General features: G+C 51.0%; 1 protein-coding gene across 4 annotated transcripts in view; it reads right to left on the minus strand.

Moving 5' to 3' along the window:
- Positions 1 to 23316, minus strand: part of Kirrel1 (kirre like nephrin family adhesion molecule 1) — an 87652-nt gene that overhangs the window by 33836 nt on the left and 30500 nt on the right. For 2 of the 4 annotated variants that reach the window (XM_060378526.1, XM_060378528.1), the window contains exon 2: positions 20893 to 21038. The exons of 1 other annotated variant lie outside the window; for it this stretch is intronic. In XM_060378526.1, the coding sequence (XP_060234509.1) occupies positions 20893 to 21025 (133 nt within the window). In that variant the 5' untranslated portion in view covers positions 21026 to 21038. The remainder of the gene's footprint in view (positions 1 to 20892; positions 21039 to 23316) is intronic. One more of the 4 variants, XM_060378527.1, reaches the window with a different exon arrangement.

The raw sequence follows: 23316 nt of genomic DNA on the forward strand, positions 1-23316 counted from the left end.
AGGTCCTGGGTGCTGGAGCAGGACAGCCAACTTGATCTATCTTGCTTTGCCATCTGGTATGGTGATCAACTCTCAGAATGCAGAAAGGGCCTGGAATCCAGGCTCCTCACTCTACTGGACACCTCCCCGAATGCAGAACCTGAGCCCGGGAAGGAAGAGCTAGAGAAGGTAGGGAATGGTGTGGCCTTGAGAGAAACAAGTACCTGGAGACAGAGGGTCCATGATCTGCCGTTCTACTGCGGTGGCTCATTAGAGAAAGATGTATAGGAGAAGGCTGAGCTAGGTGGGAAGGGGTGCCCTGGGAGGAAATGGGTGGCCTCCAGGCAAGCCCAGAAACACACAGGCAAAGGTGATGACAGATGCAGAGGCTGAGCCCGTCTGACTGGAAGGGAAGAAGTGGAGAGGATGGGTGTATCCCTGGAGAGTAAGAAGAGGAAGCACACTTGAGCTGCTTCCTGGCCTCAACAGGGGACACCACGGCCATGGGCATCAGGATAGGGCAGCAGGAAAACCCAGCGCTCACTCATACAGAAGGCTTCAGAAATGGATGCGGAATTCCGAGGGAGATGGTGCGGTTAAGAGCTCAGACTCAGGTCTTCGAGAGTGCTGAGCTCCTGTTCCTGAGGTCCACGGGCATTGCAAGCAGCTTGTAATTAGGCACAGGGAACAGATGAACCAATTTTCAATTAAAGCCTTATCTACAGGGTGCACAGATAACAAAGGTGGGCATGTTTGATTCTTTTCTTAGCCAACCTTCAATATTTGCAGTGCCTGGAAGCAGACGCAGGGAGGGTGCCTAGGCAGCCCTGGAAACATATAAATTCTGCTCATAATTACATGACTTTCAATGCCACAAGAGGCCAATAAAGTGGTTTTGAGGTACACAAATTACTGGCATGCTGGCCTTCCCCAGATGGTGCCTGGACAGTGGTCTAGGGAGGGTCCGCTGCCCAAACCTCTGAGGTGAGGAACAGCGGTAACAAATACAGAGCTCTCTCTTGCTTTCCGCTGGCTTCTCTCTGTTAGACAGCCCCACGTCTCTGCAAAAGCAATCTATGTTTCTTCTATAATGAAGCGGAAGGAACCTCGGGGGACCAGTGGGCTTCAAACAGCTGTGGAAACAACAGCAAATGCAGTGCTCCAGGATCTTAGGAGAGCCCTCCCCACACCTTGCTGGCTGGGGCTCCTCCTACCTTTTTCAGGTGGACCTATTCAGGGTAGGAAACCAAGAAGGGTTTTTACTTTCCTGCTTTATGAAGGTGGCCGAATTGTAAGCGTTTAGGTGGAGTAGGTACAGCCAAGGGAAGGTTCAGACTCTCTGACGTTCAGTTTAATCCCTGCTGCAACAGGACTGACAGATACACCCATAAAAGCCCACAAAGAGGACCCTGAAAAAGCCAGTGAAAGGACACTCCTGCATGCACACCTGTAACCCAGGCAGCGGGTAGCCTTGCCAAGAGGAGTAAGCTCCTCTCTCTTGAGCTCCCTGCTCTTTTTAATGTCCCCAGCCCAGTCTCTCTGCAGGAGACATTCCATAAAATAACTAGTTTGCTGAATAAACAGAACTGATGAAGACAGGAGGATTCTAAGGACAAGCCAGAAGAGCAGATTTCAGTAACGTGTGTGGGAAAAACTGTCTGCTGAGGATTAAGGGCCCATCCCACAGGCAGAATGCTGGCCTAGCAGGCATAAGGCCCTGGATGCCAGACCAGCGTGAGCCTCAAAAGCAACAACAATCTCACTACAATCATAAGACTTGGACTGGACACTGCCAGGAAGCAGCCACTTGTAGCAACACCCCCGGCTCTGATTTCCTCGTCTGTAAAGTGCAGGAGCTGGACAGATCTTGAAAATAGCATTACTCAACACTCAGATGTCAGAGTACTTTTGAAGCCAGAGAGCACTGAAAACCACCATAAATATGATGATGAGCCCTCAGGCACATCAGTGGCCTGGCGGGGAGAAGTGAGAACCACCCTGACTTCTGAGGTGGGGACGGCTACCCAACACAGTTTTACACGCTCCCACGCAGCTTGGCATGCGCTTAAGATATCAAAACTTGAGCACTAATGCACTAGTAATGACCCTGCTTACATAGCCACAGGAGATGCGGTGGTGAGAAATCTGTTTACAACTTCTGTGAGCTGTTGTCAAATTTAACCAGTCTTCCAGCTGGCCCCGCCCTCACCGTTTCAACCTGGCTGACCACTCTCTCCATCCTTCCGGCCTATGATTCCAGAAAACGGGAAGGAGCAAAGGGAATCTGAAACCTGAACAGGTGCGTGCTGGCTCTTTGCCAAGGCTCCTGGTTCAGCGCTTCTGACCAGACCGTGGAGGCGAGTGAGTAAGCCTCGGTTTCCGGGTATAATAGCAACAGCTCCCATCAGCCATCCGCTCTGGGACGCAGGAGAGAAATTATTACTTTGTCTTGGTTGCCACTGTTTCTGCAACCTTCACTATGCAGCCTAGTTTGGCCTTAAACTCCCAGCAATTCTCCTGCCTCAGCCTTCTAATGGCTGGGAAGACAGACACAGACCACCACATGTTCCAAGATATTATTGGTTTCAATGGTGACCAAAGAGGAAAGAATGAAGAGTTGGGCACAATGGCACACACACAGAATACCCGGACTCAGAAAGTGGAGGCAGGAGGTTAAGGCCAGCCTTTACTGCTCTTTGTGGAGGGTCCTGCTTCCCACCCACATGTCTGTAACTGCAGCTTCAGAGACTCTAATGCCATCCTCTGGCATCTCTGAGCTCATGCACACATGCAGCACACAGGCTTACACTCCAGCACACATACATGCACCAAAAATAAATAGATTTTAAAATTAAAAAAAGAGTTTGCAGCCAGTTTGTACTACATAAGACCCAGTCTCCAAATAATAACGGTGGTCTAAAAAAGAGGCAAGGGCGAGCCTGAGAGTCCTGTAAAGGACCGGCTGTCTTTCCTTGCACCAGCGGACATGACAGAGTATGTACCCTCCGCCAGAGGCTGCTGGGGCAAGCGTATTGGGGCCTGGGGAACAGGGAGGCACGTGGGGCACACGAGTTACAAATGAAATAAAACTATTTAGAAGGTAGAAATGTGCTGGGCAGGGGTGGTGCATACCTTTAACCCCAGCACTGAGGAGACAGAGGCGGGCTCTCTGCGAGTGTAGGGCCAGCCTGGTCTACAGACCAGCACAGCCAGGAGTACGCGGAGAAACCCTGCCTCAAAGCAAAACAAACAAAACAATTAAAAAGTAAAACTGTGTCATTGTGAGATAGAGCATGTATGGATGTACATGAGTGTGTGTGTGTGTGTGTGTGTGTGTGTGTGAGCACGCATGCGTGCCTGTGTGTGCCCGTGTGTATCCAGCATGGTTATGGGATGGAGACAAGAAGTGGACTGTCACACCCCCCTCTCAGGGATTTACAGGTAAATACAGACTTTCACACATAACTGTAGTATGGGGTTCTGGTGAAAGGACACCGTATGAAAGGCTGGCAGCGGGGGGAGGGGGGGAAGGGGGAGGAACACATGAGCCGGTCAAAGACGGGAAATGCGAGAGGTGCTCACAAAGCACTCATGCTGGGGGCGGGGAAGGCACCGAGGCAAAAGCCCCAGCTGAGCAAGTGGAAGGCTCCACAAACTCTCTGGCACCTGTACATGGTTCTGCTGAACTTCAGAGAAGGGCAGGATGGGGCAGAGGAGACAGCGCTGGTCACGGGCTCCCACACTCGGGGCGTGAGCCTGGACTCTATCACAGGGGTCAGCAGAGACAACCTGTAGAAGCTGGGGAAAGAAGAGCTTCTCCTTGTGGAGGAGAAGACACGGGTGAAACTAAGACAGAAGACCCAAAGACATGGGAGCGGCATTCAGCCAGCAGGCTTGGGCTGGCGGAGTGTGGCCCTGAGGGGAAGGGTCAGGCTTTCACGGTGTGCACGACCACTGCGCAGGACACGCCTCCTGGTGGGGTGGAGGTGGGGTGGCCTGGAGGAGAGGGGCTTAAGCTGCTCGTGTATCCTTCCCAGGAGAGAGGATGAAGTAAGAAAAGAGCGAGATGGAAGGAGAAGGGGGGATGCCTCCTCACTGTGCTCCTCCCCAGAGGACCAGGGGGCAGGCTGTTGCCGCTTTATCAGCAGTGTGGGTCACAAGGGCTTAAAGGGCTTCTGCATGGCAATGAAACGGCCACTGTTTCCATCTCACTGCTGCTCACTTCAGAATCTACAGGTATCTGTGATGTGACCTGGGACCACTGAGAACAACAGCCCACCTGTCTGTGTTTATAGATGGTGAGAGCAGCAGGAATCTGAGCAGACAACAGGAAGACGAAGCTCTTCCAGAGAATACGGTAAGCCAAGGCCGCAGAGGCAAGCCTCCAGTGAGAGCGTGCCTTCGGAAGCCTCAAAGTCACTTTCCAAGTTCAAGGCCAGCCTGGGCTTCATGAGACTTAACACCTGACCATAGTCTCCAGAATTGAATCTCATCTGACCTTTTTAATGTACAAATGAAAAATCAGGGGCAGGAAGAGGACACATAAATCTCCTGAAGTCTCAAGCCACAGAACCAGTTAAGAAACCAGAAGGACGTGGTGAGTGCTAGAATCCCACTCAAGAGCCGTCTCCATGCCAGCCACACCCGGCTCTGTCAAATATCTGCATGAGACGTGAGGTGCAGACGACGCTCTCCACACAGGCACACCCTCTCAGCCTCCATCTGCAGAGCTGCCGAGCCCCTGATCCTCAGTCAGATTCTCAGGAACTGTTCTCCATCACCGTCTTTGATGACCCTCCCTCATTTACCGAGGGCCATGACTTCTGTGATGTGGGATGGTTCTCAGCTTCGTTTCCTTACTATTTCTGTGTAGAGGCCTCGTCACAAGCTGAGACTCACCCAAGACTGCCTCAAGACGGGTGTCACTGACACCTTTCCATAGGCTCCAATTTCAAACCTTCACCTCCACCCTCGCCCAGTGCCCCAGGATGACAGCAACACGGCCCTAACGGTTCCCTGCCTCCAGCCTGCCCCTCCTAAATCCACCCTCCGCACAGCTGCCAGAACGAGGGTTCTAAAGCACAGGTGCAGTGACGCCTCCCCCAGTGCATGGCGTACAAGTTAGGTTAGGTCTGGCCCAAGCTCCGTCTGCCACACTTTCCAGGGGTCCTCTTCTCCACCTTTGGGACTCAGCTTGTCAGGGTCCTGCCCACGCCAGCAGCACCCTGCTCCAGCCTCTGCCCTCGGGAAGTCCCGCCTTCCCCCTTACTCATTTCTATTATCTTTCAAGAAGGAGATCTAGCGCAGCCTGGGAGCCTTCCTAGCTCTGCCTGGGCCAAGGCCACCCAGAGTTCTGAGGGACCACGTGCAGCTCACCAATCCGCACAGCCGTGGCGGCGTGCTCTTAGGGGACGGGGTGTGTAGGACTTGCGCTCTCAAGCCACATTTGTAGAATTGAGCTGAACCTCAAAGTTAGTTCCCTCCCTCCAGCGTCTTAGAATATCGTATTCATTTTGACTTCTTGCTTGCTAGTCCAAGGTTTGTTTATTTGTTTGTTTGTTTCCTTCCCAAATGCCTCCTCTCCAGGAAACCCTCCCTGACAAGGCCCAGCGAACTGCTCCTCAGAACCCCTGAGCCCAGCTGTGTTATGTCCCCTTGTCTTTCTCTGTTAGCTGAGGCTGATCCTGGAAGGCTGTGCTACCTACGATGCCCCCTCACCCTGAAGTGCTCCTCGCTGTGGACCGGCGGACCGTCACTCCCTGCCCTTCCATCACCACCTCACCCGGAGGACAAGAACACCCTCCACTCCTACGGCAGCACCCAGGACGAGCGCAAGCGAAGGGACCAGCTTGTGCCCCAGTTGCCAAATTTGAACATTCTCTTATTCTTGCATGCACACCGAGTTGCAAGTTCTCTCCTCTGTGGTCATTCCATTTCATTTTCCCGGGTCCCTCTGTGACGTCCTGTGATTCCAGAGCTCCGAGTTCATGGAGAGTAGGACACGGGTCTGTTTCTTCCCTCGTGGGTTCAGCAGGTTGAAGCTCAGAGCGGTCAGGCTGAAGAAAAGCTGCCCTGTCCCAGCTCGTTCCTTTTTGTCCTGAGACAGTGCTCCCCAGTGCTCAAGGGTTCCCTGTAGCAGCCCGCTGGGCCAGCAGCCTGGGCGACACGCTTGCTTTGTACAAGGAAGATAATACCAGTTTCAAGTGAGGCGCAACTAGAATCACTCCTGTTTCTGCCCTTCTTCCACCCTCCTAATTGACAGCACCCTGAGGACCAACCTTCCATGTTACGTTAGACACATCTCACAACACACCTGGGAAATCCAAGGACCACTGCACCAGGAGAATGGAGAAGGTCACAGGTTCACGAACTTGCGTTCCGGAGAACTTGCAGTAAGAAAACTGAAACATGTTCAGGAAATAGGAAAGGGTTCAGGTAGAGGAGCAGTGTACATGCACGTGCGCACACACACACACACACACACACACACACACACGCACACGCACACACACACACGCACACGCACACGCACACGCACGCGCGCGCACACACACACACACACACAGCTCCCAGGCAGAAGACCGAGCCTGGCTTTGACAGGGCTCCAGTGAGAACTGCAGGTGTGCTGCAAGGCTGCAAGGGACAAGCGCCTCCCCGTGGCCTGTCAGACACCACGCTTTCCAAGGCCGAGCCTGCCCAGCCTGGCTGTCCACAGAGCTTCCTGGGCTTGACTTAGCCAGAAGTCTGCCGATGGCCATAGGGGCCGCAGGACAGCCCCACCCTGAACCCTCACTCCCCACCCCACCCCGCCCCGCCTGTCTGGGCTCCTCTCCACTGAAAGGCGCTGTGCTTTCAGCGGAACTCTGCTTTGGTGCGCTGGCTCCACAGTGGGCACTGGGTGCGGATTAACACGCACGGAGCTGTAATTCAGTGTGTGCTGTAATCCTTCCGTTTGCAGCTTCTAAACATCAATCCTGGTTTTTCCTCTGGGGTCACATAAAATGAATCTAATTCTCCTCCACATGATAGTCCTTTAAGCATGAGAGGAAAGCACGACGTCCCCCAGAGCCTCCTTTCCTTCTGACCAAATATTCTTCATTTCTAACACTGCCGCCACTCCCCAGGCACTTGCTGCATCTTCTCCTCTCTCGCCCCAGACATCCACGCAGAAGCCCCAACCTCTGCCCCTCACAGCAAACACACACTGGCAGAACAGGGCACACAATCCACCATCCTGCAAAACCATCCCAGAACGTTTCCCTCTGAGGTCACGGGGGGCAGAGTTCTTCCTCCCAATGCTAACCTCACCTTAGTCTCCCTCTTGAGAGGAGGCGTATTTATTTACCATTTTTTTCATGCTTACAGTTGGACTCAGAGATTGGCACAGGCCAGACATTTGTGTATTCTGCTGTTGAGCCTAGCTCTAGTCCTGAGCCATCTCGCCTCATGGGCCACAGCAGAACTTTCTAGTTGAATTTTGCAGGTGTTTTCCTCAGTGGTCCTGCAGGACCCACAATCATGACTCCCTATGCTCTGACATTTCCTCTTCATCGTGTTTTATTTTAAAATAAAAACATGACATCATTTCTACTTTCTCTTTTCTCCCTTCAAGGCCCCATTCCCCTTGTTGTTCTCTTTCAAATTCATGACCTTCCCCCACACCACTGATTGGGGTGTGTGTGTGTGTGTGTGTGTGTGTGTGTGTGTGTGTGTGTTTGGTCTGTAAAGCGTTACTGATGTGTGTTTAGGGCTGACCATTTCGTGCCGGGGAGATACCCTGGGGAAGACTTTCCCCCGACATGGCGTGCTTTAGCTGCCTGCAGTTCTCTGTGTGGAGCTGAGGCCCCTGGGCAGTTCCCTGTTCACAGCAGCAGTTGCTGACCTTGTTCAGCTCACGTTTAGGGAGTCATGTTGGTGAGACTTGGCTGGAACGTCTGGAGACTCTCACAGCAGGGCTCCCTGCCTCTCTGGCTCTTACATCTCCCCACCGCCCCTTCCATCCCTGAGCTTTTGATTCTCGAGTTGTGATGGGTGTGTCCGCTGGGACAGGCCCCATAACTTCTCATTTGATTGGCGATTTTCTGTAACCGCCCCTGTTACTAAGCGTTTCCTTGATAAGGGGTGAGGACCACATGTCTCCATGCGTGTGCAGGGTTTTGCTGTGAGCCTGTCCTCTCCTTGTTACTCATCCAATCATATGGTCTATGTGTGCATTTGTTCATATATGTGCACATGTGTGCAGCTGTGGGTAGGGCCAGGTCAACACTGGATAACCCTTCTCTGTTGTTCTCTGCCTTATTTTCTAGAGACTTCCATATTCACTGGCTGGGAAAAGCCAAGGACCCTCCTGTCTTTCCCTCCCCGGTGCTAGATTACAGGTGTGAAAACACTGATCCTTTTACGTGTACTAAGGACCTTATCCCAGTCGTCATATTAGTGTGTTGAGCATTTCACCAACTGAGCCACCGCCCAGCCTTTAGCCACATGGTTTTAAATGTCATTTTTTCTGATGTCCTGTGTCAGCTCAGAACGCCCCTCGAGGCCCAGATGCAGCCACGAACTGCCTGAGGAAGCTCTCCAGTCGGGTTTCTAACCGGCATCTCACGCTGCTGCCCGGCCTCCGGGAGCTTGCTACTACCTGGAGGATTAGGTGAGTAGCAGGGCTTGTGCTCAGCGTGTGAGGGGCCCTGGATTTCACCCCCAGCACCAGCCCCCAAAGCCAAAGTGAGCCCCTGCTCTTCACCCTGACCTTGTTCTGAGTTCAAAGCAACTCCAGGACGGGAGCCCCGACGCTCCCCGCCACCCCGTGCCGGGGCTAGAGCAACCCTTCCTTCCCAGGTCTGCTCTTACCATAGAAGCCAGGGTAACACTGCTCGAAAGAGTTCACTTCTCTGCCCACCTCATCCCTCCCCTGACCCACAGATGGCTTCTGAGATGATTCAGAGGAAAGCGCAGGTCCCGAGGATTCCCTCAAAGCCTCGTCTTACACTGAAAAGCTTGCCTGGTCTTCACCCTAGTTCCTGGGACAGAACTTGTAAGCTCTTGGGACTTCAGATGACGGGAATAGTTTTGTTACCCAGGCTAGCCCGATGGCTGGTCTTTGTTTTGGTTTTGCTTGCTGGAGATGGGGCTCCTGTAGTCCAGAATGGTCTGAACTGGCTGGGGAGCTAAGGCCAGCTCTGAACTTGTAATCCTCCGTGTTAGGATTAAAGGAGTGTGCCACTGAGCCCAGCTCCACTCCTGCGAGCACGGCAGGGAGCCGGGTAGATGTCCACCTGGCCAGGGAGCTAGGAAGGCTCGGGACTGCAAACCGCTGTGGAACCCGAGTAAACACCCCGACATGCAGGGTCTGAGCAGCCTCCAGGTTAATGAACACAGCGTGACTGATGAAGGATGCTAGTCTTGGGTCCTCAAGCAGAGGACAGAGAAGCTCCATTCGAGGCCGTCTGAGGTCTCCGCCCACAGGTCTCTGTGGAAACTATGAGTAGAGCACTTTTCTGAACTCTGAGTCACTCATGAATTTATCAAACCCAAAGGATCACGTGAACTCCTGAACTTGGGCTGAGACTGGCACGCGAAACACGGGAATTTTATTGGGATGTGCTCTCTCCGTTGTGGATTCTGAGTGTCGGAAATGAGCTGCGGTACTGAAGCCTTCACAGTTTGCACACTGGATTCACACACTCACACCTCCACACATCACACTGATGGCTAGTTCTTTGCCTCGATTCGCTGCACCCGAGTTAGTCCTCCTCAACGATGCCGGGCACACCCCTGCTCAGGACCTGTGCACCTGCTGTTCTCACAGTGCTGCTCCTTTCTCTCCGGCATCTTTTCTAAGGTATCATCTTCTAGGCAAGTTCTCCAGCCTGTGGGCTCTCACATGGTTTCCCCAGAGTACATGTGCTAAAGGCTTGGCCTCTGTGCAGCTGGGAGACGGCGAGGCGGTTAGAAGGAAAAGCCTACCGGCAGGAAGTGAAAACACTGCAAGCAAGGTGGCATCCTCTCTCGGCTTCCTGACGGCCCTGAGACAAGCAGCTGGCCTCTGCTACACACTGCCACCACGGTGCACTGCTTCACCACTAAGACCACGGCACCAAGCAACCATGACCAAAATCATGGCGCAGATAGATACCCTTTCCTTCTTGTAGGTTGCTTAAATATTTGTCACAGCAACAGAAGTTTGACTACCTAAGCTGCACACCAACCTCCTCACGTCGCAGACGCCCCTGCTATTGCTTTCTTATTCTCCATCACCCTTACCATTAGCCAACACACTCATATTGTAGTCAGTAATTGTCCTTCTAGATCTCGCCTTTATAGATCCGAGAGGCAGGCATTTCCTTCTCACATTTTAGTTACCACTGTCAACACAGCACATAGAAGACATGCCTGGACATTTGCAAACATTAAATGGACAGAGCAGACTGCTAAAGCTTGCCTTCTGCCTTCCGGAAGGAAGTCTGGTTGGTCTGCTTCTCCTTAAAGGGGTGTCCAGAAAGGGCAGAAGCACGCTCTAGGTGTGGACTCCAGCACAACGCACTGGAAAGCGCCTCTCGGGGAGGACTTCACAAGAGATTCAGCCTTGGTCTGGAGATGGGCAGAAGTGGGCCTCACCTGCTCTGCCACTCTCGAGTAGCTGCCTTTACGCTGTGCCTCCAATACAAGAAGCCTAGGAACTGCAGACGTGGCTCGTGCACACGCAGGAAAGGACTGTGGCCTCCACACTGCCCACTGTCTCAAGTCTAGATGCAGCACCACCTCTGCTATCCAGAGCAAATCTTCTGAATGAGTTTTATGCAGTTGTCTCAGTGAATCCTAATATCCACCACAAAAACACACATCACTAATGCCTCTGTTCTGAAATGTGGAGGTGAAGAGAAAACTGAAGAGCAATTAAACAATTTATGGTTCACAAAGCTATTGGGATGGAAGGGCAGGATTAAGGATGTCCTGCCACGGACATCGTGAGCACGTTGGTGCGCTGCCTCAAAGCGTCACCACTATCACTCTGTACAATACAGTCAATCCGTGTGAAGTATGTCTCTCGTCTCTCGTCTGTGAAGTATGGCTGTAAAGCCTGGGGACCACGGTGTGTGAAGTGCTCAGCCACATACGTTTTATGCAAATGAAGCTATTAGTAATCATGGTGATTGTAAATTGACTTGACATCTCTCTAGCCCTTCTATCATCAACACCATGGCTCTCAGATCACATCAGGCGAGCAGACAGTATGCCTTCCCCTGGAAGAAAGGAGCACATGCTGTGCCCACAGGAGCAGCCACCACCCAGCCTGGCCTGAGTCCCCTCTGACAGCCATGGCTGGCTAGAGTGGGAGCATGCAGGGGGCAGGAGGCTCAGCCAATGCTGCTCTTCTCCAGCTCCCTGCTGACACGCAACCCATCACTCTCCCCAGCCTCTCCATGGGCCACATTTTCTGCTCTGCTTCCCCTTGCATCGACCTAGGAAAGCAGAGGCCTTCTCCACCTCCATGGAGCTCCCCCATCTCTGGGAAGGTGATGCAGAGAAAAGGTCTTCAAGCTGCCCCAGGCTTCCCTAAGCTACAGCATTCCCAGACACAGAGCCCTTTATCCCTGAAAGGGAGCAGCCATGCAGAAAGACAAAGGCCATATCTGATTCCAACAGGGTGAAGACCACAAGCTGGGGTAGGGAAGCCTGCAGAAGGGGCCAAGAAAGGGGCCGGGGTGAACCGGAGGAGGAAAAGGGGAGGGGCTGACATTGGAATTCTTATTCCTCTCCCTCTGTGAAGAGAGTAGAAGGGAAATCTCACAATGGTGTCACAGTCACATTTCCAAGAAACCTCCCATGTCGTCTCTTTCCTCATATGGTCCAGTGTGGCCCTCATAGCCCAGCTGCGTGCACAGCTCCTCATCTTCCTCTCCTACCCTCTTCCTAGTAGAGGCGTTGGGCGATATGGTCCTTAAGATGACAGGCAGTCAGTACAGGCCGAAGACAGAGAGCAAGAGAGGGGGCAAGGCCAGCGCAGGCCACCCTGGCCGTCACCTGTGCCCTTAACCATAGAGCAGGAAAGATGTCCTGTCCTCCAGTGGTGAAGATGTTAGTGTGTGTGGCAGACAGGCAGCTTGGATGTTAGCGGGGCCTCAGAGGGCCACGCAGTAGTTTGAAATGTGAGGATTATCAAGTGTTTCCGATCCCATAATCTCACCTGGCCCACCTCTCCTGCTTCACACGAGGAAGCTGAAGCCACAAGTGACACATGATGGAGACCCGTGTGGGCCCAGGAGAAAGACATGGAATCATGTCCTACCTGCCTCCCAAGGAAACAGGAGATGAGAGAAGAGTACAGAGGTCACCTCACCCCATGCCCTGAACTTCCAGGACGAACCTCCTTACTTACAGGTCACCTGGCAACCTTGCTCCGCTGCCACCTCTAGCTGAAGCATCTTCCCCAGGGGAAGGGTCAGAGGTCACTGTCTCGAGCCCCTGGTCTGGCCTGCTCTCTGCCCTGAGGGTGGAGAGGGGCTGTATTCACCTTCTCTGCTTTCACCCCATGAGTCCTTCAACATAGCGGACCAGCAGTGCAGGGACTCTACCTGCCCATAGACCCCTGCTCACGTATGTCTCCAGAGTACAAGCTGGAGCTGTGACCCGCCAGCCTCTAAGGCCCTGGTCCATTTTCCCGCTTCTCCCTCTGTCAGGCTTGCTGGCTGTGTGGCACTGCTCTGTCAGGCCGTTGTATGTCTGTCCCTGCATCAGAGGCGCAGAGAGAGACTAGTCCTCACTCTATTCCTGAAGGCTGAACCGATAAACTGGCTTACAGAAAGGCCTCAATAAATTTGGTCGAGTGAGTGAGTGAATGAAAAAAGCTGAGTCTGACATCACTCCCGAAGACCTGGGCCAGAGCAGAACTGTCCAGAGGGAAACGCCCCAGAGAGACCCACACTCCCAGCAGGAGAGCCTCACGGCACCAACTGTCGTCTTTCTTGGAGCGCTGCTTTTAAGCACATGAACAGTCGTGTGGAGATGGCATGGTTGCCAAAAAAACAGAAACCAAACACATCAAAACAAACCAAAAAAAACCATAACAACACTACCCACAAGTGACACAGACAGTCGTCTCTCAAGAGCGAGACAGACTTGTTCCCTACCTCTGGGACCTCTCTCAGAGCTCAGTAGACTAATATATGTAGCAACCTCTAGGCCATCTGGAAAGAACACTCTGAAAGAGGCAATTCATACCTTATAGGGCCAGGCAGTTTTTATAACATATTTACACATGGCGTGAGGAGAAGAGGGAGCCACAGGGTCCCCTCCAGACAGTGACTTCAAGGATCAAGTCTTCAAGGGCACAACTTGAAGACTGGATGTAAGAGCAGAGCAAGAATCTGAGCACATTGCAGCACAGCGCCCTCCTGACCTGGGCCCTGGCCATGCCCCTGCCCCAGCTCACTGGGCTCTGACATCCCATCTCAGCCCACCTGTCTCTCACCACTCTCATGTCCTTGACCTCAGTCACAAGTCAACGCTACTGTCTTTTCCGCCAGCCAAGTGGTGGGGTGAAGGGCAGTAAAGAGAGCAAAGAGCATGTGCTGTGCGTCCAGCGATTTCCCCACTGGCGATGTGATACAGAGACCAACTGAGAACAACACTTTAGGGTCATAAAGGTAAAAGGATTTCCAGGATTTCCATTTTACTCTCTCGTAGACGATGGGAAATCTAGATCCAGGCGTCAGCCCAAGCATTAATGACGCAAGGCCAGGCAGCCTGAGCTTGGGAAAGACGAAACCTTGGCCTTAGAAGGGATGCTTGAGGTCCCCTGCCCACGCCACCTTCGCAGTCAGAAGGCCGCAGCCAACACGGCCGGCCTGTGGCCGTTCTTCCTGAAGCTGGCTTCAGGGCTTGCTGCCCCACGAAGCGACGCTTTCCCTTTTCTGGCAGCTCTGCTATTAAAGTCCTTTATGCCGCTCCATGCACCTCGGGCTAGGCGTGGAGGTAGAGCGTATTCAGTAAGTACCTCCTGTGTGTTGTGGTTCTAGATTCTGAATTGGCCCTTCCTGGTACTCATAGCTAAGGGCTCATCTACTTAATGTCCCTTCCACGTGACTGAGGAGTTTTCCTGCGCAGGCCCTTTGGAATGTTGCTTATGTTGTCGTAAGTGTGTGAGAGATCTGAGGGACCAGATCTGTTTGTTCACTTACAGCATTCCTACAAGCATCCCTAAAAGCAGAAGACAAAGTATAAAAGAATGTGGAGGTGCCAGTTCTTCATGTTACCATCTTGTATTCACCCCAACATTTATCCCTAGTGACAGGCTTATGTTCCCTTATTGTCCTGCTGGCACTGACACCTCCGGCTGCTGCAGGACTAGAACCTCCTGCCTCCATCCAGCTGAACACCAGGGGCAACAAGGAGATGAGGCACAGAGTAGAACATGCTATATAAACACAACTGGAACTGAGGACCAGGTAGATGGACACGGGATGCAGAAAACACATCAGAGAACGGACACGCTCTGTACACAGATCATCATCAGCCAGGAACACATGGCTACTTTCCTCCTTCAGCAGGTAGGCAGATAGATGGCGAGTCTAAGATGGTAGGCACAGGGCCAAACCGTAATTCAGCTGGAGCTGCCATGGCAGCTGGCATGGCAGTCCTGCTCTGGAGCCAGCTGATGAGCAGAATCGTCTCCTGGTGGGAAGAGGGTTCGGGTGGCGGAGGGCTGCTGTAAAGAACTTGGGCTCTGCTCTGCGCTCTGGGGAGAGATCTGAGGAAAGAGGCCAGATGCCTAGACCACTGGGATAATCCAGCAGGTACCTGAGAACCCCAAAGGGACACTATCTGATGGGGAGTGCAGTGTGGTCCAGCAGAGGGCAATAATCCTGGAAGAAGGCTACATCCAGAGTCTAGAAAGAGTTGAGGCATGACGGCGGACAGCAATGAAAACCATGGTCACTTATTGCAGAAATGTGCACTGCGCATTCTGCTAACTCCTTCATGAGCATAAAGCCATACCACGTTTACAATGCCTGGAGAAGACGTTTCATATAGACAACCCCAGTTGGCCATGGTGGCTCGTGCCTGTAATCCCAGCACGAAAGCAGACTGCTCTAAGTTTGAGGCCAGCCTGGGCTACAGACTGAGACTGTGTCACACACACACACACACACACACACACACACACACACACACACACACACACGATTTAGGGGGAAATTAAAGAGCTGAGGCAGCTTGGCCGAGACCCAGTACTAGCAGCTGCTCTGTCAGAGCATGGGCTAGGCAGGCCACGAGATGCATGGGGTCCCCAAGGGCTAGCTAAAACATACCTCAGCACAGACCCCACTGTAGTCTAAGGTAGACTACGGTGCCTCAGCTGGAAAAAAGCCACCAAGCCCTCGCACTGGGTTCCTTCACTCCTATGTGATGCCCTCTCGTCTCTCCCACAGCGTCTTTCTTCGTTAGACAGCCTGCTCTCCATCTCAAATCGTCTTCTCTTTCCCTTTGAAGCCAGAGAACAGGAGAACTCCCGGCTGTGGAGACACCTTACTCACCTGCCCGTCCCGTCCTTCTTGCTGTGACGGAGACCTCTGCCCTCCGCAGGCTGACCACGCTTGTGCCAGTCGCTCTGGCCAGCAGGGCTCTGAAGTGGCCCTCGAGCCCTCTTCTTGGGGACTGACTTATCATAGACAACTCACACCACCCATGAACCCACAAAGTCCCTTCCATGGAGCCTGTCACTCTCCTTCTCGTAGACCCTGTCCATCTGGAGAGCTCCGGGAACTCAGCCTGGCTGCTCTCACTCACCTACCTCCCCCACCCATAATGACAGACACCCAGCACACAGCTCTCTGTCACCCGGGCATCAAGCATGCCTCTGTGCCAGCCTGTAAACGAGCTTTGTCGTCTTCCTCCCAGAGCAGCTCTGTCAACCCACTACCCTGTCTCCTCGCTCTCTTTGCAGGGTCCATCTAAGGAAGTTGCACCGGAAAACAGACCTTGAACAATAAATGAATGTATGAATGCATGTATGCATGTCAGCATGAACAGTTTGAAATGCCTCATTCTGCTTCTATGCTCCAAGGGGTTCATTCTGTCTTGTAGTGTGTGGAATTCTTGTTCTTTGATTTGTAAAGTCAAGACTCAAGGCTCCTACTACTTTGAAGAAACAAACACGCTATTAGGCTTTTGGATTATCTCTAGAATCCCTTCCCCTGACTTTTGCTTTAGGGAAGTAGCTCTCTGAATCTTGGCGGTCTGTATCTTGAGGATTTGGAGGCTAGCTAGAAATTTGGCCAGTGCGTAAATCTACTCTTGGTTTGTGTAGTTCTGCAAGATGCCTTGGCTTTCCAAATGTCCCTTTTCTAAGGGAAAGAACATGTCGCTCCACATTACTAGGATACAAACAAGATCTAAATGGTGGCCGCAGAATTTCAGAGGCTGAGACAGGAGGATAACCTCAAGTTCAAGGCCTGCCTGGGGTTCACAGTGAGATCCAGGATAGGCTGGGCTACACGGTGAAACCCTGTCTCAAAAATAAAACAAACAAATGACTAAAACAAGCCACCCAAATACCTATTTAGTGGAATTAGCAGTGTGACAGGGTCTAGCTCCTTCATCATGAAAATTACATGAAAAGCCTAAGAAAACATGGTAAAAGGAGCAGGGACTTGGGGGGGGGGAACGTCTGGATTTCAGATCTACTTCACTTCCGTGGACCTCAGAGCTCATCCAGAAAATAGGGTCATTAATTCCTACTTAACAGACCTCTGTGTGAATCAACGCAAATAGGTCAACAGTAAGCAGAAAACTCCACAGGGAACTCCACAAAGAACAGAGAAGGAACTCCCAACTTCACTCTCCTCTTGAAGTCTCTCCTTTCTTCCTATAGGTCCCTGCCCCACCCCCAGCCTTCGCCTTCCCTTGTAGGTTCTTTCTTCGGTTCTGACTCCCTCCCTCCACAGAGTCAATGCAGGACTGACTGAAGGCTGTGTATGCAGGTGAGCACAGCAGCACACTCAGTCCTCCCCCTCTGAAGCACACTGCCTCAGGCTCAGCCCCAAGGGGGCTGTTCTCAACAGGTTCTTTCTAAGAGAAAAACAGAAACTGCCAAATGGTAAGTAATTGACCCTTTAGGAGAATGCTAAAGAGCTGCCTAGACAAGAGACAAAGGCAGGCAGCTGCTGAAAGTTCCTGCTTTGGTTCTAAGGGTCTCAGACCAGATACAAACCCAAGAAAGGAAAAGGGAAAAAAGATAAAAGCAAAAGTCATTTTAGAAAAGCAGAAGTAAATAAAAGTACACACAAACACCAGACACATTAAAACACATACACACTACACACACACACACACACACACACACACACACATATACTATACACACACCACCAAACACACCCCATACACATATACCGTGCACACAAATACGCACACCCATAAACTCCATATTTATTAGCTAGAAGATACACAGAATTTAAATTCTGGTTTCTTTCCCCAGCATGCCCTGACGCCCTCTCCTTTGTAGGTGTGTGTGACTGTTTTGCCTGCATTCATGTCTGCACTTCGAGCACGGCTGGGGCCTGTGGAGGCCAGAAGGAGGCATAGGGTCCTCCGGAACTGAATTTACAGGGGCCCTGAGTGACCACATGGGTATTGGGTCTTTGAACCTGGGTCCTGTGGAAGAGTAGGCAGTGCTCTTAACCACTGACCTGTTTCTCCAGCCTGCTTTGACTGTTTAAAGAAGGAAAACAATTTCTTTACCTGTGGTGGGCAGAAAACAAATGTATGATGTGCCAGCATATCTGGCTTGGCCCACACCCGCAGGCATTCTGCTTTACCTGCCTGTCATGTAGGCCATCCATGAAGACCTCCTGTTCGTCAACACCAAAGTCACAGAAGCAGCAAGAAATGACAGTTGCTCACACTGACCACAGGCAAGCACTCACAAGTCACTTCTGCAGACATTTTAATGTTTGAGATGCAAGAGTGCAATCCTGGGAGGCTGAATCTCAGAGACTGAATCTCAGTGAGTTCCATGAGTCCTCACCACTGCTCAGAACCCACATCTGACTTCTCCCAAAGGCTTGGACCTGGAATGTCCCAGGTGGGCCGTGCTGAAAGTGTGCTCCCTGGCTTGTGAGGCTATTGAAAAAGTGGTGTGACCTTTAGGAGAAAGTTGTGGTACTAAGAGGGGATGCTGCGATTCCACTTTCTCCTCAGCTGCCTTACTGGCTTCCTGACCCCTGACTCTCGCAGCTCCCTCTGCTGTGTGCTCCTAAGACAGACTGCCTCGCCATAAGCCCCGCGGCACAGAGCCAACCAGCCATGGACTGAAACCTCTAAAATTCCGAGTTTTTAAAAATATAGTCATAGGTACTTTGTTACGACAATGAAAAATTAACACTGATACATCTTTTCCTGTCATATTACAAAGGTAAAAGACCTCAGTAAATGATGAAGATATTGAAAAACAACTTTTTAATTTGAAGCATTGCTTATGATCCAATTATAAAGTTCGGGAATCTGAAGAATGCCAAGTGCTTAGAAGGTGGAAAAGTAAAATGGGAATTGTGAAAGGTGAGTTTCTGAAAGTTTGTGGAGGAAACTGAGGCGGTAGAATGCCACAGCGGAGAGAGACTGTGGCTCAGCAGAAGAGCACCTGGCCAGTGTGGAGGCAGCCCTGGCTTCACTTCCCAACACTGAAGACCAAAGCAGACAGACAATAAAAGAATGAAGAGACTTTCCTCTGTCTGAGCAAGAACTCGGTGGTGTGAAGTAAAGGGCTAAAGAGAAAAGCCTGCAGTGCAGGACTCACGAGGACTCAGGCCTCCTACGGGCTGGTGACAGGGAAGAGCCACAGAGGGAGTGCTGGGGAAAGGGAGGTTAGGCACAGCAGACAGCAGCACCCAGCTCCAGCCTGGCCCAGAGCTGCAAGCTGCCATCTTCAAGGCAAGGGGGTGGGGCTGGAGAGATGGCTCCAGGTAAGGGCATTCAGTTCCTCCTGCCTGTGTCAGGGAGCTGATTTCAGCTCCATGGAATCAGAGGTCCTCTTCTAGCCTCCTGCACACACACACACACACACACACACAAGAAATCTTTACCAAGAAAGAAAAGAAAAAAGTGCTGCTTCATACATTTATTCAAGCTCTATGCCAGATAGGGGCACACACCCTCTACCTGGCACAACCCTTGTGCCCACCTCATCACTGTTCCTCTACATCTCTTGCCCCCAATTAGCCTCCTTGTCAGAGAAACAAGAACCCAGCTCCTCAACAGACCCAGTCCCCCAACTACACGCCAAACACCCAACACTTAATTTTGTCCTGTCTCATGGTCATGCATTGTGCATGTGTATGGTGTATTTTGTGTGTGGGATACATGGAGTTCATGTGTGGTAACTGTTTGGTACATGTGTGGTGTGTATGGTGTGTTCAAGGTGTTTATAATATGTTTGCTGGGGGAGGGGGGTGTTTACATAGCCCAAGTTGGCCTTGAACTCTGCAATCTTCCAGCCTCTGCCAATGATGGGATTACAGGTATGTAACACACCTGGCTCATTTGCATGTTTGTAAGGACTATTCAGCTTCGAGTTTAAATTTTTTATATGTATTTATTTGTGTGTGTGTGTGTGTGTGTGTGATTGCATGTGCAGACGCCTGCCACAGTGCACATGTAACAGAAGACAGCTTTTTCAGGAGCTGATTCTCTCCTGCTGTGGGTGAGTTCTTGGGAAGAAACTGGGGTTATCAGACCTGGCAATAAGTGCGTTCTACCTGCGAGCCCTCTCCTTCATAATTCACTGGCTATCCTCAAAGAACAAGGACACAGTATCTTGCTCAGAAGTGAGCAGTATGGCAAGTTCACAGAGATTGCAGGAGTCAGCCCACTCAGACTCCATGTTCAGGCCCCTCCCTGCCTCACACCTGCAAGACATGCAGGTTGAGAAGCCTGGTGGCTCCAGAGGACTCAACTGCTCATCCACGGGGAAGGCGACAGCAGCCTGCGGCTGAGCCTGGTGCCTCCCGATCGACCTATAGACCCCGTGCCCTGTGCCCAGGAGCACCGCTGGCAAACCCAGACCAGCTCCAACTATGAAGATGGAACCCTAACTCTCAAAACCTCAAGGACATTTGTGGGTATGTATGCATGTGCTGGAAAGGAGGAAAGAATAAAGGGAAGGGAGCAAGGGTAAAGGAAGTGGAAGACAGAGGTATCTGCCTGAAAAAAGCAGCCGGAAACAAAGGGAAGCTTGGTCCTTCTCCTGCGTTAGGGAAGACATCCGGCCACCTGTTCCTCATTGCTGCCTCCAATTCCCTCCTCATTCAGGGACCTGAAGCACAGAGCTGGATTGCTGATTGATTTAAGCTTAATTCATTTGTGTAATATCCCTGTTCAGAGCAATGTCTAATTAACACTTTTGTTGGGGGGAATAAAACCTCCCATATTCATTAATGGTGGGGGAAGGGAGGAGAAGCTCTCCTAGACATCGACCTGCAGTCCATGGGGCCGTTGGCTGGCTCCATCTCAGAGATGTCTTAGTGAGGCACATCTTCATGATGGGATTACTGCTCCCTTTGGACTGGAAGGAGCAGAGGGGGTGCGGTCGGCTGGGGGCGGGGTAGTCAATAGTGCAGGGGTCAGCAGCACTCTCTCCCAGGGCTGGGCACCTGGCCTCTGGAAGCCTAATCCAGGGGACGGATACACAACCAGTAAGGCTCTCTCTAAGCTGCGGAAGAAAATTCCAAGTGTGACTTCACTTCTTTCTGGATTCCTCAGCCTCCCCAGGCCTTGCAGAGAGAAATAATATCAGATTTGTTTAATGACTTCATAATGTGTGACACGAAGCTTTATAAATATAAGTTTTCAGGTTTCTGGAAACAACACCAACACTGTTTAACAGGCAGAGACTTGCAGAGAAATCGAGCAACTCACCCAAAGTCACAAAGATAAGATACGCAAGGACTAAGTGTGGAGCCCACATCTTCTGGCTCAGAAACCAGGGCTTGTCCGGGAGCAGGCTTGATTGGCAGGTCACTGGGTGTGTGCTATTGCTCTCCAGAGGCATTCCTAAAGCCCTGCTGGGGATGAATGCAAAGAAGGCATTAAAGTGGGAACTGCAGCTTCCAGTGCTAAATTTCTCTAAAATTCTATGTAAGAGTCTAGGGCTGGAGAGATGGCCCAGCGCTTAGTACACACTGCTCGTAAGGACCTGAGTTCAGTTCCCAGCACCCTTGTCACCTGCCTGTGACTCCAGCTGCCTTCTTTTGGCCTTTGCAGGCACCTGTATTCACACCCATGTATCTACACACAGACACGAGTACGCATGAAAACACACCTTAAAATATTATAAAATTATAATTACAAATTATATTAATTATAAAATAATAGTAAGAGTTTGACGTGAGGGCGGGGAGTGATACACAGCACTCAAAGGACTGTCCAAGGACATAAGATTCAGCAATGTGGGGTCCGTATTTGACTGTGCTTTCAAGTGTGAAAGGTGGGACACAGTAAGGGGGGACTGCTGGAGGATCCGGGTTCTAATCTCAGTGCTCATATGAATGACCTTAGGGGACCTATTTATCTTCTCAGGTTTCTATTTCTTTATGCCTGCGGAAGAAAAATCATCAGCCATGCGTTGCCCAACACACAAGGATCTGTTGAGGCCTAATCTGCATAAAGGATGAGGAACAGCAGTCAAAAGAGGACAATGAAAAGAAACTATTTTCACAGCTCATCACTGTACATTTTCAAATGTTTGTACCACATGCATTCACTCCTAAAAATATAAATTAAATTTCACAAGACTGCTTTAAGCCCCGAGGCTATACATTTTACACATACAATCTCACTGAGTTCTCTGGGCAGTCCTGTGTGGTAGAGATAATTTTCTCAGTTGCATATGAGGCAGCTGAGGCTTGGCAAGCGCAGATAAGTCAGCTCATGTCAGATATGCGACTAAATATTCTGTGGTCTTGGATTAAAATTCTTATCTTTCTGATTTCAGAGCTGCAATCTCATACTTCCTCTCTTCCCTACATTAATTATAGATGCTTATTCTATATTAAAAGCTCAGTGTTGAGAGATGAAATTGGTATATATTTAAGAATAAATTTCACTATATCATGGGGGGGGGCTAAAAGTTTCCCATCATATGTACACATAGGAGTCACGTAACCATTTGCCTTATGACCAGTTCAACTGTCCACTGGCTGCCTGAGGAAAAATTGTTTAAAAATAATATATATACACTCTTAAATATGCATTTTTGTCTGTACACCCATGGGGTGGATGGTGGCAGCTTTATATATAGAGAGAACTTTTTCTCAAGTTCCTTTATATATAATTCTCTGGTGGGGCAGAGAATTAGAATGGCTATTGAAAACACTGTCCTGTGGTCTGGCCGCGCAGAGACCCATCCAGGAGGCTTGCCTCAGTCTTGAAAGTATCGCCACGCCTTCCTTCCTCTGTTGCCTGCTGCCCCATGCAGTCAACCCACGTCATGCCTCTGGCCTGGACTACAGTGCGAGGCAGGCAAGGGTGGGCCATACAGCTCCGCACATGTCCACACTGAGCCAGACAGAGTTATGTGCTTAATAAAGCAAAGGTTTGTCAGACAACCACGAACACTAAGATCATTTTAACTTAAGGAGAGCAAAACCTAACGTTCAAGCAGACAGTGTCACATGTTCAAACACACAGGTGCTTGAAGGTCAGGTCTGCAGCCTGGCCTCCATGCTGGCTGGCAGACGGGATAATATCTACTCATAGAACCGTGGTGAGAAACCACACGGAGCTGTGAACTCCTCAGTAAATGCAATCATTACATAGCAATAAAAAAGAGAATAGACACTAAGGATACATACTACGTTAGAGTGCTTGCCTAGCATGCACAAGCCCTTGGATTTGATATCCAGACAAAAATTAAAAAGGAGAAAAGTAAATTTATAAAAGCCTAAGTGGGAAAACCCCTCAAATGCTGTAATCTCAAACCTTCCAACAAGAACATGCTTCCTGGGCTCTGCACCCCAGCGTCGGAGACTACTCTGCTCACTGTGGTCTCCATGCCCTGCATAAGCCTGGCACTTCGGCAAATGAGAGAAACACAGTCCTGAAACACAGTCCTTGCTGCATCCAGCTTCGGGAGCAGCTAAAAAAGAAAGGAACAGCCCAAGTTCCCCCGAATTCCATCAAATTTGCATCAGCTCATTTCTAGCGGTTCTGAAAGGGACGCCTCACACAGCTCCCGAGTCACCACCACCCCAGCACTGGGCAGGCTTAAGTAACAGGCGAGTTAGAGCACACTACCATGAGGCTCACCTGAGGACCCAGGTGACCATGAGACCACGAGCATGC

This window comes from Meriones unguiculatus, chromosome 2 (genome assembly GCF_030254825.1).
Source record: "Meriones unguiculatus strain TT.TT164.6M chromosome 2, Bangor_MerUng_6.1, whole genome shotgun sequence".
NCBI classification, from domain to species: domain Eukaryota; kingdom Metazoa; phylum Chordata; class Mammalia; order Rodentia; family Muridae; genus Meriones; species Meriones unguiculatus.